The sequence below is a fragment of the Scyliorhinus canicula genome, chromosome 24 (assembly GCF_902713615.1).
Source record: "Scyliorhinus canicula chromosome 24, sScyCan1.1, whole genome shotgun sequence".
NCBI lineage: Eukaryota > Metazoa > Chordata > Chondrichthyes > Carcharhiniformes > Scyliorhinidae > Scyliorhinus > Scyliorhinus canicula.
The window spans coordinates 17,661,416-17,677,962 of record NC_052169.1 but is presented as its reverse complement, the minus strand read 5'-3'; the positions used below and the strand labels follow the sequence as shown (position 1 = coordinate 17,677,962).

The window sequence follows — 16,547 nt, the reverse complement described above, 5'->3', positions numbered from 1 at the left end:
ATCACTGTAGCTGGGTCAAAATCCTGGAATTCCCTTCCTAGCCGTACTGTGGGTGTTCCTGCACTACATGGGCTGCAGCAGTTCAGGAAGGCTAGCACAGTGGTAAGCACTGGTGCCTTACAGCACCAGGGACCCAGGTTCGATTCCGGCCTTGGGTAACTGTGTGGAGTTTTCATATTCTCCCCGTGTCCACGTGGGATTTCTCTGGGTGCTCCGGCTTGCTCCCACGGTCTAAAGGTGTGCAGGTTAGGTGGGTTGGCCATGATCAATGCATGGGGTTGCGGAGAGAATCGTGCTTGGCGCAGGGGAGGGGAATGGGTCGGCAGACCCGCGATCGGGTCCGACGCCGGGACGCGATTCTCTGGCGACTGGAGAATCGCCCGTCAGCTGTGCGTGCGCGGTCGACGCAGTACCGGTCGGGGGCCGTTGAAAGGAGGCCCCCGTGGTGATTCTCCTTGGTCGTCTGGCTGGGTCCCCGCCGAGTTCCGCCGGCGTGGTTCCCGTATGGTTTCACCCAGCGGGAGCTCGCCGTCTCGGCTGCAGTGGCCGTTCCTGGTTGGGGGGGGGGGGGGGGGGGGGGGGGGGCAGACTCCAGGAGCGGCCTCCACGATGACCAGGCCCGTAATCGGGGGCTACCGATCGGCTGGCGCGCTTGATCCGGGGGGGGGGGGCTATCTTCTTTTGCGCCGGCCCGCTGTGTGGCTCCGCCATGTTGCGCGGGGGCCTGCGCGAAAATGGCTGCCGCGTGGACCCACGGTCATTAGTGCAGGGCCCCGTATCGGCAGCAGGAGCTGCGGGACCATGCCGGGACCCTGCTCTCCCTCTTGACATCGGATAAACACTCCTGACTTTGTAAAAAGTCTGGAATGATTCGCGCCCGTTTTCTGGCAGGCATGGAGGACATAGCCCCAGTTTTGGAGAATCCCGGCCAGGGTGGGGGAGTGGGCCTAAGTGGATTGCTTTATCGGAGGATCAGTGCAGGCTTGATGGAAAGTTTGGTCTCCTTCTGCACTGATTCTCTGGAAGGCAGCTCATCACCACCTTTCTCAAGGGCACTTAGAGTTGGGCAATAAATGCTGACACGAATGAATAAAGAAAGAGTCACAACCCAGATATAGTATTCAGGTGAAACAGGGTTACAGGTTGGAGGGCAAGTGTAGCAGAATGTGCAGACATAATTCAGTCATCATTTTTATCAGTTTTATATTTCCATTATAAATTCCTATATTGTATTCACACCACAGTTATGCTCTTTTCTCAAGAAATGGAACTGAGGGGGTTTAAGAGTAGGTTGAAGATTTTTCACAGTTACATAGATAACTACAGTTCGCACATCTACCTGTTTGTATTGTGCCTCCTTCAAAACTAGTTCCAGCCGTTCTCCCAAAATCCCTCTTGTGCGATTGACTTTGGCTATTGTAGTGGAAAGTGGGAGGGGATCCTGGTGGTGTTTGTGAACGTCTATGCTCCGAATTGGGATGATGTGGAATTTATGAGGCGCATGCTAGGCAAAATCCCGGATTTATAGTCACACCACCTGATCATGGGGTTGAGCAGGGCGTTAATCCCAAAGGTGGCGGGGACAGAATACTCAGCAATCACAGTCTCGGACCATGCCCCGCACTGGGTGGACCTGCGGCTTAGTGAGGAGAGAGGGCAGCGCCCACTCTGAAGACTGAATGTGGGGCTGCTGGCGGACAAAGAGGTTTGCGGGCGGATTAGCAGGAACATCCAGGATTACCTGGAAACAAACGATACGGGTGAGGTAGCAGCGGCAACGGTCTGGGAGGCTCTGAAGGCAGTTGTCAAAGGGGAAATCATCTCAATTCGATCCCATAGGGGAAAGAGAGAAAGAGTGGAGAGGGAGAGACTGGCGGAGGAGATACTCAGAGTGGACAGGAGATACGCGGAGGCCCCCCGAGGCGGGGCTACTGAGGGAGCGGCGGAGTCTGCAGGCGGAGTTTGAACTGCTGACCACGGGGAAAACAGTAGCACAGCTGAGGAAGGCAAGGGGGGCAGTCTATGAGTACGGGGAGAAAGCGAGTAGAATGCTGGCACACCTACTGCAAAAGAGGGAGGCGGCCAGGGAAATCGGGGGCGTAAAGAATAAGGAGGGTAACACGGTCTTGGATCCAGGGGGGTTGAACGGAGTCTTTTAAGAATTCTACAGTAAACTATACGAGTCGGAGCCCCCGACGGGAGCTGAAGGGGTGAGGCAATTTTTGGACCAGTTGAGGTTTGCAAAGGAGGAAGAGGACTTGGTGGAGGGGCTGGGGGCACTGATTGAATTGGGGGAGATTGTCAAGGGTACAGAGGGCATGCAGTCGGGTAAAGCCCTGGGGCCGGACGGTTACCAGGTAGAATTCTATAAGAAATTTTTGGAAATATTAAGCCCACTCCTGATGAGGACCTTCAATGAGGCTAGAGAGAAAGGAACCCTCCCCCCAACAATGTCACAGGCTTTAATCTCACTCGTTCTTAAACGAGGGAAGGACCTGGAACATTGCGGGTCATACAGGCTGATTTCGCTTTTAAACGTGGATGCCAAATTGCTAGCTAAGATTCTGGCCACAAGAATTGAGGATTGCGTCCCAGGGGTGATGGAGGAAGACCAGACTGGGTTTGTTAAAGGCAGACAACTTAATATCAATGTCCGGAGACTTTTGAATATTATTATGATGCCCTCAGAGGGAGGGGAGGTGGAGGTGGTAACAGCGATGGACGCAGAGAAAGCCTTTGACCGGGTGGAGTGGGAGTACCTGTGGGAAACGCTGGGAAGGTTCGGGTTTGGTGAGGGCTTTATTGGCTGGGTGAAATTGCTGTACCAGGCGCCTGTAGCAAGCGTATGTACAAACCGGCTGAGGTTGGGGTACTTCGAACTTCACTGGGGAACGAGGCAGGGGTGTCCCCTCTCCCCGTTACTATTTGCCCTAGCTATAGAACCACTAGCTATGGCTCCTGTACATTTTGGACCCTGTGGAGGGGATGGGGGAGGTTCCGCGGATCCTGAGGGATTTTGGTAGTTTTTCAGTGTACAAACTGAACATGGGAAAGAGCGAGTGATCCAGGTCAAGGGGCAGGAGGAGAGACTGAAAGAGCTGCAGCTCAGGATGGTAGAGAAAAGTTTTTGTTACCTGGGTATACAGGTGGCCAGGAAATGGGATGCCCTGCACAGGCTCAACCTGACCCGGTTGGTGGAGCAAATGGAAGGGGACTTTAAAAGGCGTGGGAACAGCTGGTGGCGGAGTCATGTAAAGATACTAGTCTGGGGGCTTTGAAAACGGCTCCTTTGCCGTTCTCGCCGACCCGTTATTCCAAAAGTCCAGTGGTTGTGGTGGCGACACTGCGGATCTAGGGACAATGGAGGAGGTACAAGAAGGTGGAAGGAGCGTCGGTCTGGACCCCGATATGCAACAACCACAGGTTTGTCCCGGGTAGGATGGATGGTGGGTTCCAGAGCTGGCAGAGGGCAGGCCTCAGAAGGATGGGAGATCTGTTCATAAAAGGAAGCTTACCCAGGCGCTAGAGGACAAATTTAATCTGCTGCCAGGAAACGTCTTTAAATATCTGCAAGTACGAGCCTTCCTGAAAAAACAGGTAGTAGCCTTTCCGAAGCTGCCACCACTGAGGGTACAGGACAGGGTGGTCTCCGGCACCTGGGTGGGGGAGGGGAGGGCTTCGCATATCTACAGGAGGTGGAGGAAACCCCGGTGGAGGAGCTCAAGGGCAAGTGGGAGGAGGAGCTTAGGTGAGGAGTTGGAAGCGGGTCTGTGGGCAGAGGTCCTGGGCAGGGTTAATTCCTCCTCATCATGTGCCAGGCTCAGTCTAATTCAATTTAAGGTGGTCCACTGGGCACACATGACGGCAGCGAGAATGAGCAAGTTTTTTGGTATAGAAGACAGTTGTATGAGGTGCAAGGGCAGCCCTGCAAACCATGTCCATATGTTTTGGGCATGCCCGGAGCTTTTAGAGTGTTCTGGCAAGAGTTCGTGAGGGCAATGTCCAAGGTGCTTAACACACGGGTGGTGCCGAGTCTAGAGATCGCGATCTTTGGAGTGTCGGAATACCCGGGAGTTCAGGGGGCAAAATAGGCGGACGTCTTGGCCTTTGCCTCCCTAGTAGCCCGGAGACGGATTTTATTAATGTGGAGGGACTCGAAGCCCCCGAGTGTAGAGACTTGCGTTAACGTCATGGCTGGGTTTCTCAGCCTCGAGGAAATAAAGTTGGCCTTAAGAGGGTCAGCGCTAGGGTTCGCTCGAAGGTGGCAGCCGTTCGTCGAATTTCTTGAGGAAAATTAAAATGTCAGCAACAGCAGCAATCGTGGGGGAGGGGGGTGGGGGCGGCGTGCGCGCGGAATGTCTCGGTGTGTTTTGGTGCAGTATTGGAGGGGTGTGTGTGTCTCGGTGTGTTTTGGTGCCATATTGGAGGGGTGTGTGTGTCTCGATGTGTTTTGGTGCAGTATTGGAGGGGTGTACGTGTCTCGGTGTGTTTTGGTGCAGTGTTGGAGGGGTGTACGTGTCTCGGTGTGTTTTGGTGCAGTATTGGAGGGGTGTGTGTGTCTCGGTGTGTTTTGGTGCAGTATTGGAGGGGTTTATGTGTCTTGGTGTGTTTTGGTGCCATATTGGAGGGGTGTGTGTGTCTCGGTGTGTTTTGGTGCAGTATTGGAGGGGTGTATGTGTCTTGGTGTGTTTTGGTGCAGTATTGGAGGAGTGTATGTATCTCGGTGTGTTTTGGTGCAGTATTGGAGGGGTGTATGTGTCTCGGTGTGTTTTGTCGCAGTATTGGAGGGGTGTGTGTGTCTCGGTGTGTTTTGGTGCAGTATTGGAGGGGTGTGTGTGTCTCGGTGTGTTTTGGTGCAGTGTTGGAGGGGTGTACGTGTCTCGGTGTGTTTTGGTGCCATATTGGAGGGGTGTACGTGTCTCGGTGTGTTTTGGTGCAGTATTGGAGGGGTGTGTGTGTCTCGGTGTGTTTTGGTGCAGTATTGGAGGGGTGTACGTGTCTCGGTGTGTTTTGGTGCAGTATTGGAGGGGTGTAAGTGTCTCGGTGTGTTTTGGTGCCATATTGGAGGGGTGTGTGTGTCTCGGTGTGTTTTGGTGCAGTATTGGAGGGGTGTTTGTGTCTCGGTGTGTTTTGGTGCAGTATTGGAGGGGTGTGTGTGTCTCGGTGTGTTTTGGTGCCATATTGGAGGGGTGTAAGTGTCTCGGTGTGTTTTGTCGCAGTATTGGAGGGGTGTACGTGTCTCGGTGTGTTTTGGTGCAGTATTAGAGGGGTGTGTGTGTCTCGGTTTGTTTTGGTGCAGTGTTGGAGGGGTGTACGTGTCTCGGTGTGTTTTGGTGCAGTATTGGAGGGGTGTGTGTGTCTCGGTGTGTTTTGGTGCAGTATTGGAGGGGTGTGTGTGTCTCGGTGTGTTTTGTCGCAGTATTGGAGGGGTGTAAGTGTCTCGGTGTGTTTTGTCGCAGTATTGGAGGGGTGTGTGTGTCTCGGTGTGTTTTGGTGCAGTGTTGGAGGGGTGTACGTGTCTCGGTGTGTTTTGGTGCAGTATTGGAGGGGTGTACGTGTCTCGGTGTGTTTTGGTGCAGTGTTGGAGGGGTGTACGTGTCTCGGTGTGTTTTGGTGCAGTGTTGGAGGGGTGTACGTGTCTCGGTGTGTTTTGGCGCAGTATTGGAGGGGTGTAAATATCTCAGTGTGTTTTGGTGCAGTATTGGAGGGGTGTAAGTGTCTCGGTGTGTTTTGGTGCAGTATTTGAGGGGTGTGTGTGTCTCGGTGTGTTTTGCTGCTGTATTGGGCAGCACAGTGGGAGCACTGTTGCTTTACAGCGCCAGGGCCCAAGGTTCAATTCCCGGCTTGGGTCACTCTCTGTGCGGAGTCTGCATGTTCTCCCTATGTCTCTGTGGGTTTCCTCCGAGTGCTCCGGTTTCCTCCCACAAGTCCCACAAGACGTGCTTGTTATGTAATTTGGACTTTCTGAATTCTCCCTCAGTGTGCAGGTGCCAGAATGTGGTGACTGGGGGATTTTCACATTAACTTCATTGCAATGTTAATGTAAGCCTACTTGTGATTAAAAAGATTATTATTGGAGGATTGTAAGCGTCTGTGTTTTGGTCAGTATTGGTGGATTATCAATGTCCTGGTGTGTTTTGGTGCAGTATTGGAATATTCTAAGTGTCTCAGTGTGATTTGGTGCAGTGCTGCTTCTGCAGTGTTGTCAAAACACTGAAAGTGTTGTCAGTGCAGGCGAAGGAGCAGAATCAATAACACTGGAGAAAACCTGCCCAAAAACACGACCAACAGAGGATTGTGAGGAGGATAGCAAGCCCAGGAAATTTGCCCTCAATTTCATAAGCACCAGAACAAGCAATTAAGTCTAACAAAAAACAGCCGATGCTCAGTTAGATTTGGAATGATAGACAACAGCGTCACAAAAACAAGGCCAAAATATGAGCGTACTGCACAATAACTACCTGGGAACAGACTATAGAAAGTTGCAAGCAAAGCACACACCTGATGAGCCGAAGGCCACCATCGGTGCTGTATCACTCTGTAAGAAGGTCTTGCCGTAAGGATTGGGGGGAGGGAGAACTGTGCACATGGGTTTGTGGAAGGTGCTATCTCTCTCTCTTTTTTTTTCCTCTTTTGTTTTTCTCTTCTTTCTTTTTCTTTGTTTTTGTTCTTTCCTGTTGTTTGAAGTTGCTCTTGAAGCTGGGTACTGCTCATGGGGGGTTACCGCGGTTGTATGTTAACAAAATTAAGATGTTTATATTTTGTAAAAATTGCAATAAAAATTATTTATTAAAAAAAAGTTTTGCCGATCAAGTTGATTAATTAGACAGCCTCGCATGGTGCAACGGCTTCCTGCAAACGTTACACACATTTCCCTTCACACTTTATTAATAGCATTCCTGACGTAATTTAAACGCCCGTTTGTTGACTTGCTGGGAATGCCATAGAAGTGGAAATTTGGAATTGTGGAAAATGAGAAACAAAAAATCTAAATATTGGTTGGGATGATATCAGAGAGAGCGGCATGGTGGTTAGCACTGCTGCCTCATGGCGCGGAGGACCCGGGTTTGATCCTGGCCCCGGGTCACTGTCCGTGTGGAGTTTGCACGTTCTCCCCGTGTCTACGTGGGTCTCACCCCCACAACCCAAAGATGTGCAGAGCAGGTGGATTGGCCACGCTAAATTGCCTCTTAATGGGCAGAACGGTGGCACAGTGGTTAGCATTGCTGCCTACGGCGCTGAGGACCCGGGTTCGAATCCCGGCCCCGGGTCACTGTCCGTGTGGAGTTTGCACATTCTCCCCGTGTCTGCGTGGGTTTCACCCCCACAACCCAAAAGATGTGTAGGGTAGGTGGATTGGCCATGCTAAATTGCCCCCTAATTGGAAAAAAATAATTGGGCACTCTAAATTTATAAAAAAAAAAAAAAATTGCCTCTTAATTGGGAAAACTCCAAAAAAAAAGGAAAAAGGCCAGAAACAGTCATTTATCCTGTCAAGGATTAAAACAAAAAGTTTCTTCGGTGGCCGATGATGCTGTTTTAATCACGAAACAAAAATCATGGGCGGAATTCTCTGGTCAGAGGTCGGTTCTTTACACAGAGAGTGGTGGGCGCGTGGAATGCACTGCCAGCAGAGGTGGTGGAGTCAGAGTCATTAGGGACATTTAAGCAACTCTTAGACAGGCACATGGACAGCAGTAAATTGAAGGGGTGCAGGTTAGGTTGATCTTAGATTAGGATGAATGGTCGACCCAACATCGTGGGCTGAAGGGCCTGTACTGTGCTATAGTGTTAACATAGAACATAGAACAGTACAGCACAGAACCGGCCCTTCGGCCCTCGATGTTGTACTGAGCTTTGTCCGAAACCATGATCAAGCTATCCCACTCCCTGTCATTCTGGTGTGCTCCATGTGCTTATACAATAACCACTTGAAAGTTCCTAAAGTGTCCGACTCCACTATCACAGCAGGCAGTCCATTCCACACCCTAACCACTCTCTGAGTAAAGAACCTACCTCGGACATCCCTCCTATATCTCCCACCCTGAACCTGATAGTTATGCCCCCTTGTAACAGCTATATCCACCCAAGGAAATAGTCTCTGAACGTCCACTCTATCTATCCCCCTCATCATCTTATAAACCTCTATTAAGTCGCCTCTCATTCTCCTTCGCTCCAATGAGAAAAGCCCTAGCTCCCTCAACCTTTCCTCACAAGACCTACCCCCAAACCAGGCAGCATCCTGGTAAATCTCCTTTGCACCCTTTTCAATGCTTCCACATCCCTTCTATAGTGAGGTGACCAGAACTGCACACAATACTCCGAATGCGGTCTCACCAGAGTCCTGGACAGCTGCAGCATAACCCCGCGGCTCTTGAACTCAAGCCCCCTGTTAATAAACGTTAACACACTATAGGCCTTCTTCACGGCTCTATCCACTTGAGTGGCAACCTTCAGAGATCTGTGGACATGAACCCCAAGATCTCTGTTCCTCCACATTCCTCAGAACCCTGCCGTTGACCCTGTATTCCGCATTCAAATTTGTCCTACCAAAATGAATGACCTCGCGCTTATCAGGGTTAAACTCCATCTGCCATTTTTCGGCCCAGTTCTGCATCCTATCAATGTCTCTTTGCAGCCTACAACAGCCCTCCACCTCATCCACTACTCCACCAATCTTGGTGTCATCAGCAAATTAACTGACCCACCCTTCAGCCCCCTCCTCCAAGTCATTGATAAAAATCACAAATGGCAGAGGACCCAGCACTGATCCCTGTGGTACACCGCTGGTAACTGGTCTCCAGTCTGAAAATTTTCCATCCACCACCACCCTCTGTCTTCTATGTGATAGGCAGTTACTTATCCAATTGGCCAAATTTCCCTCTATCCCACACCTCCTTACTTTCTTCATGAGCCGACCATGGGGAACCTTATCAAACGCCTTACTGAAATCCTGAATGGGCTAGCAGGGCCCCGGAGTAGTCCTCGCAGCTCCGGCTGCTGATACGGGGCAATGCATTTCCGGGCCGGAGATCCACTCATGCGCACAGCAGCCCCGCGCAACATAGCGAACCCACACAGCGGGCCAGCCCCGAGGGTATAAGCCGAGATCGCGCACGGTTGTCGATTGGTGTCCCCGATCGCGTGCCTGGCCGTCCTGGAGCTCCCACCCCCCCCGGCTGATGGATCACCCCGCCCCCCCATTCAGCCCGCAGCCGCCACTCCGAGTGCCTGCCGGGTGGAACCATGCCGGTGGGAACTCGGCCGGTTGCCGGCGGAGAATCGCCGCGTGAGCCTCTTTCACTGGCCCCCGACTGCCGCCGTGTTGACTGCGCGTGATTGGCGCCGATTCTCCTGTCTGGAGAATCGCGGGAGCGGCGTCGGACCCGATTGCGCGTCTGACGCCCATACTACGCCCCCGCGCCGAGCGCGATTTCGGCACGGAGGCTCGGAGAATCCCGCCCCACACTTCTGAAAACGTGGAATAAGTGTGACCTGACAGCAGGGCCACTGGAGATATAAACTTGACTGGGACGACGGGAACCCCACTCAGCACACCAGCGTCAAAACACACTTCCGAGTTTGGTCAATGTCTCTGCGAGCACCTCCAGGGAAACGCCCGTTCATTTACACATCGCAACAATATTATAACGAAAAGGCACCAAACCTTTCAGAGAAGAATCCATATCTTTGCAGACCTGGTACAAATCTCTACCACTGCCTGACATCCTCTCCCCTGCGGACAAAACAGAAGAGAAGCTGCACTTTCCAAACCACAGTTGCCGAGTATCCCGATACTTTAATTTTTAATTAAATGGGAAGAAACAAAATAATTCAATACACAGCTTGAATTATTTTAGATCAAGAATAGAAAGACGTAGCTCTGAACAGCACCGTAACAACTGATGACTGCGACGGCACAGAGAGGAATGAGAAGTTTGATCACAAATGGCTCTCTGATTTAAGATGGAGCTTTTCTGTTTCATTTGCTTTCTGTGCGATTACTGTAGAGAAAAATAATCACTCCCTGACTTTAGGTAAAAGGTAAAGTCGCCATAATCCCAGATGCTCTCTCCTTTGAGAGGGAGAGGTGACTGCTGGTGATATAACTGAGGATTAGCACACGTCAGGCAAGTGCCAAGGTTGAGAAGGTTAATAACCTCAGCCGATACGGGAATTGAACCCGCGCTGTTGGCCTCGCTCTGCATCATGAAACCAGCTGTCCAGACAATTGAACTAAACCAGCCCCTTTACAGGTTCAATCAAAGGTAAAGGTAGGTTCACACTGTTCGCCTTCTGCAGAGACTTGGGCATCACAGATGTCAGCATTATATTGTGTAAGCATCCGAGAAACGATGGCATTTGCAGAGCATTCACTGTTTTGATTATCCATAAATGTGCGCACGTACCACAAACAGAAATTCACGTGTTTTATCGTCTTTTCGACCACACGGGTGAGGATCCCACTGGGTGTAGTTTTATCGGTCAGAGCAGTTTGGGACCGCCCATGTTTGGGACACCCTTTCCTCGAGCAAGGGGAGCAGAGGGGGCCCCAGAAAGGTCTGTTCGGTGGGTCCTGCTGCCAGGGGGTCACTTCTGTCTGAAACCAAGGGCTCAGCGACCATCAGGAATTCACCGTCTACACACGGATCTGTGCCGAGAGATCTCCAGATTCACAGCCTGAAGCCATTCGTCCATCGCCTCAGGGCGTTTCAGTGTCTCGAATAGAGGCCTGTCAGTGTCATCTTTCAACGCGAGGAAGCCATGTGCAGCCGACAACCACACAATACTGATGGGTTGGCAATCTTTACACAATGGCATGGCAAGCCAGGGTGGTTCACAGAGTGGCAATCCCACTGTGGCCTTTATTGCCTTCTCTTCCGTTGATGTGCCCCTGTCAGTTTCATCCTCCTGTTCCTCTGTTGAGGGCTTGAAAACACAAGTTATAACTGAGGTTTGCCCCTCTATCCCAGAGTATCAGGCTTACCCAGTGCCGGCTTTAGCTGGGGTGGTCTAGGCGGAGAGACAGCTGTGTGGGGGGGGGGGGGGGGGGGTACTCAACGGAGCCCTTGAGCCCCACAGTAGGGTCAGTACACAGTAAGTACATCTCACTAAACAAGGATTTATTTTCAATGAATTCACTGGAATCCCAGCTCACGATGTTGGGATGCAGACTCTCAGCAACCAGGTTGCAGTGCAGAGAGCAGGCAGCTCTCTCTTACCCTGGGAGGAGAGGGACAATGAGCGGAGGGGGGGGGGGGGGGGGGGGGGGGAGGGGAGAGAGAGAGAGTCTACAGCTGTACCCCTGGGAGCAACCTGGAAACAAATGACTTCTTCATGCTCTTAACAGATCAGGGAATGACAAGAGGGCACCGAGGACTTGAAAATGACCACTCTAAAGAAAAGAATCCTTGAATCATTCTCCTTTTGGCCTGGAATGTGGCTGATTCCCTTCAGGGGGCAATAAGAGTCACTCACATAGTCACGGACAGGCTGATGTGGGGAGAAAGGAGTTGGCTCTGGACACTTCACCAGTTGCGTCCTTAACAATTTAATCTGCCTTTCTGAATTTAAGTTCAGCGGCCCTATATCTGTGCGTGCTAAATAACGGGAGGCCCAATCCCTGTGAAGATCAATAAAGCTGTTTCATTGCAAGTCCAAAATGAATACCTTAGATAAAGCAAAAACATTTAGCTGGTAATCCAGTGGCTTCATTACTCACCATCTAATACTTTGATTTTTGGAAATATTTCCAGCATGGCCCTCCGATATGATGTATTCATGCAAACTGAAAACAAAAGACTTCACTCACAGTTACATCTTTCCATAAAAAACAGCATCTAAGATATTCGCATTTCGTTCGAGCACGCAGAGCTTTACAGTGGAACATGGGAGCAGCAATTATTTTATCCTTTAAAAGCTATTTAATATCTCACATAAAGTATGTGCCGCATCACATTGCTACAGGCACCATTACATGGTGACTAACTAGCTTGAAATGAGTCACCCTTTCTTTAACCTTGCTTCATTATTTGTAGCCAAGGTACCATAAATAATAGAAGGCCGAGGATTTATCTCCTGCTGCAATCCTGCCACTTACACAGGCGAGAAAACATAACAGGAAAGGAATCAACTGGATTCTTGTCCAATTATTTTATTGCTTTCAAAGATGAGACATTTATCTGGAGCCTTTCATGGCTTCAGGGAAGGGTTTTTAACCACCGATTAAGCATTTTCTGTCAGTGTCAGCACATTGGAATGCTTGAAAACCCGGCAGCCAATTTACGCAAAGCAAGCTCCCACAGATAGAAATCTGTTTGAGTGGTTTTAGTTCAGGGGTAAGTCAGGACACTGGGGATAACTCCCCTGAGCGCTGGCCCAGATTTTCTGCTCGGGAAGCGCAACTCGAGCCCACAGTCTTCTGACTCAAAGGCCGGAGTGCTACACACTGAACCATGACCCGAGGGTGTAAATCGATTACCTGGATTGGTGAAGTTGCAAACGGTGTCTTTCAATCGAATTGTCTCCAGATTCTTCAACTCAGAGAGGGGACGAAGCACATCAACACTAGAGGACAGTGCAGGTAGTTAAAAGCAATACTCCGCCTAAATTTGCAACACCTGGTTTAGCACAGGGCTAAATTGCTGGCTTTTAAAGCAGACCAAGGCAGGCCAGCAGCACGGTTCAATTCCCGTACTAGCCTCCCCGAACAGACGACGGAATGTGGCGACTAGGGGCTTTTCACAGTGACTTCATTTGAAGCCTACTTGTGACAATAAGCGATTTTCATTTCACCTAAACGGAGCAGCTTTGACTAAATATGGAGCTGCCTAGAACACAATACAAACTATACAAAGGAAATAACTTCTGATTTACCTGCTGATTAGGTTTCCTGACAAATTTAGGTTCTGCAGGTTTTCACAGGAGTGGAGGGGATCTACGATTTAAAAAAAAAACACATTTGTCTTTTTAAATATCATCTCCCGTAAGTAGAAGCTAAAAGAATGCAGGTTTTGCCACTGTGACGTCTATATCACTGACTTTAAAGTTCTCTGAGGTAGGGGATTTCAATCATCAGCTGCTCTTTCCAAGCTGGAGGTGGCACTGCTGCTTCATCCCCAGGAGCTCAGACTGCCCGGCAGGAAGGATGGTGGGTGAGGGGTTGGCAAAGGTCGCCCGGAAGATGCTGCCGTGGTCTGCCCGGCAAGGGGAGATCAGACATTTCTGGTAACCCACCTTACCCTAATCCTTGAGAGTGGCAAAGCAGAACCCACCGGCGTGCACTGCGGCGTTGGGCCGCCCCAAAGGTGCGGATTTGTCCGCACCTTTAGGGGCCAAACCCTAACCTTGAGGGGCTAGGCCTGCGCCGGAGTGGTTGGCGCCCCGCCGGCCGGCGGGAAAGGCCTTTGGCGCCACGCCAGCCGGGGCCGAAAGGACTTTGCCGGCCGACGGAAGTCTGCGCATCCGCCGGAGCGTCAGCGGCTGCTGACGTCATCCCTGCGCATGTGATCGGGAGGGGGTCACTTCCGCGTCCGCCATCGTGAAGACTATGGTGAACGCGGAAGGAAAAGAGTGTCCCCACGGCACAGGCCCGCCTGCCGATCGGTGGGCCCGATCGCGGGCCAGGCCACCGTGGGAACACCGCCCGGGGCCAGATCGTCCCGCGTCCTCCCCCGGGACCCCGGAGCCCACTCGCGCCGCCTGGTCCTGCCGGTAAGATAGGTGGTTTGATTCCCGTCGACGGGACCGGCATGACAGCAGCGGGACTTCGGGCCATCCAGAGAATTACCGGGGGGGGGGGGGGGGGGGGGGGGGGGGGGAGAGAATCCAGCCCCAGGCGTTACATGCAAACTGTGCGGTCCCTTAAACTGGGTCGTCTTTATTTTATTGCAAACCAAAATTTCACCAGACCAATATTACCCCATGTCTACTCGCCCAATATGATTGCCAAGTTCTAGAATTTAAAGTATCATAGAACTAGCTGATTAATTAGTTAGGCTCCACAGATTTTAGGATTCTTTCCACCGGGGAAATCGAGGAGTCAAGATGCAAAATTGTCTTGTTAAGGATAAAGTCTATAAGTTGTAAATACTTAAAAAGAGGAGTGTCGCGACACGACAAATTGTTGACATAGCTGCTCAAAGGATCACAAGGAAGCATCTCTGAAAAGGTCTCCCAGCCTACAAATGCTTCTATCTCTCAGAGTGTTCAATCCATGGCCGGTTAGACTGGGTGGAAACTCTGGACTGCCCTCGATAGGGGAGAGAAGGGAAGTCAGTTTAGATCTCCCTTCTAGTCGATGGACCAATCTTTAAGAGTGTTAATAATTGACTTCCGGTTGCGGCTATGACTAGCTGAGCCGCACATTTGGAAGCTCCTGCGACAAAGGTGTTTTCGGGCCAATTGGAGGGCCCCAACGGTGCTGAAAAGACGAATCCCGGTGGGGGAAGGTCCCCTGAGGAGAACTAGACCGATTTTATGGTCGGTACTCGGAGTGGAGCGGCAAGAAAAGTGGCAGCAGCTCCCCAAAAAAAAGCGGGGGAAGAAAATCAAAATGGCGGCCGGCGGCGCTCCGGAGGGATGGAGGAAATGGGCGGAGGAGCAGCAGGCCGCTCTCCTCCGTTTTTTCACGGAGCTGAAAGTGGAGCTCTTAGAGTCCATGAACGCGACGACCACCAGGTTGGTGGGAGCCCAGGCGACCCAAGAGGCGTCGATCAGAGAGCTGCAGCAGGAGATGACCGCGAGGGAGGAGGAGGCCACGGTCCTCGGGGCAAAGGTGGAGGTGCACGAGGCACTCCACCTGAAGTGGCAGAGCCGTTTCGAGGAGCTGGACACTCGGATGAGGAGGAAAAATTTGAGGATCCTGGGCCTAGAAGAAGGCCTGGAGGGGTCGGATCTCCCGAGATATGTTGCGGAGATGCTGAGCTCCCTGATGGGGGAAGGGGCCGGTCCTGCGCCCCTGGAGCTGGAAGAGGCATACCGGGTCATGGCCAGGAGGCCTAGGGCAAACGAGCCCCCGAGGGCGGTGCTGGTGCGGTTCCAGCGGCTATGTGATCGGGAGAAAGTCCTGAGGTGGGCAAAAGGGAGAAAAGCAGTAAGTGGCAGAACTCGACGGTAAGGGTGTACCAGGACTGGAGTGCGGAGGTGGCAAAGCGGCGGGCCCGGTTCAACCGGACGAAGGCGGTGCTACACGCGAAGAGGATCAAATTTGGAATGCTGCAGCCGGCGCGCTTGTGGGTCACCTACAAGGACCAACATCATTATTTTGAGTCCCCAGAGGAGGCCTGGACCTTTGTACAAGAAGAAAAGCTGGACATGAACTAAAACCTGGGAGCACCGGCGGTCGTAGCCGCCTGGGTACTCTTGATTGAGCAAGTGGCCCTTATCTTTTCAGGCCAGGTCGGAGCTGGGTAACAGTTTCTTGGATTGCTTGGCTTTTCTTGAACGTTTGACTTTTTGAATATCTTGAAGGTTTCGAGTTGTTTGGTGTTTCTGTATATTTGAACTGTTGAAATTTCTATTGCGGGTCGTTTTCTTCTTATGGTGTGTTTCTTCCCGTTTCCAACTTCCCTTAGTCATTTACCCTTTTTACCCCTTTTTCTTCGGGTGTTTGGTCCCCTTTTTTTTTGTTTTTTTCTTCCCTCTCTGGTTATGGTTATCTGTGGTTATTTATACTGTCTGATGGAGGGTGATGGTTAAGCACATTGTTAGTTGATAGCTATTTAAGTATTTTGTTATTTAAGTATGTAGTTAAGTATTTATGTATTTAGTTGCCATTGGGTATTTATATTGTTAAGTTGGGAAGACGGGACGGGGGGGAGTGGGTTGATCATGCGGGTTTATCTCTGGGGTTTTAAGGGGATCCTTCACGGGCGTGGATGGGGATGGGGGGGAGTGGAAGATGGCGGGGCGGGGTGTGGCCGGGCGAAAGCGCGGGCTTTCCTCTGTTTTTCCGCGCGCGGGATGGAGGAGAGAGGAGGGGAGAAGGGTGGGGCGTGGCCAGTAATGGCGGCCTTTCCCGCGCTGGAGCGGGGTCAGAGTGGAATGGCGGGGGTCCCTCCCCCCCCCTCGAACCGGGAGGAGTCGGAGTGTGGCAGGAGCAGCCGGGTCAGCGGAGATCAGCTGACTCTCGGGAGTACGATGTTGGGCACATCGCGGCTAGGAGGGGTCCTAGCCAGGGGGGGGGAGGGGGGGAGGGGGGTTAGGGGGAGATACGGGTTGCTGCTGGAAAGACCAGGGACGAGAAGGGGAGAGCTGGGGGGGGGGGGGGGGGGGGGGGGGGGGGGGGGCCATCGCTATGGGAAACGGGTCAGAAAGGGAGGGATGACCCGGGGCGAGCAAGGGACAGAACATGGCTAATCGACAGGGAGCAGGGACGGGTCGCCCAGCAATCCGATTGATTACGTGGAATGTAAGGGGGCTGAATGGGCCGGTTAAAAGATCAAGGGTCTTCTCGCACCTGAAGGGACTGAAGGCTGATGTAGCGATGTTGCAGGAGACTCACTTGAGGGTAGCAGATCAGGTCCGCCTGAGAAGGGGGTGGGTGG

At 51.8% G+C, this 16,547-nt stretch overlaps 1 protein-coding gene across 1 annotated transcript in view; it reads right to left on the bottom strand.

The window, feature by feature from the left end:
- Positions 1–16,547, bottom strand: part of lrrc61 (leucine rich repeat containing 61) — a 34,353-nt gene that overhangs the window by 3,110 nt on the left and 14,696 nt on the right. The window contains exons 4-7 of the mRNA XM_038784433.1: positions 12,877–12,937; positions 12,482–12,567; positions 11,723–11,788; positions 9,668–9,736 (exon numbers count right to left, since the gene is read on the bottom strand). Of these exons, the coding sequence (XP_038640361.1) occupies positions 9,668–9,736; positions 11,723–11,788; positions 12,482–12,567; positions 12,877–12,937 (282 nt within the window). The remainder of the gene's footprint in view (positions 1–9,667; positions 9,737–11,722; positions 11,789–12,481; positions 12,568–12,876; positions 12,938–16,547) is intronic.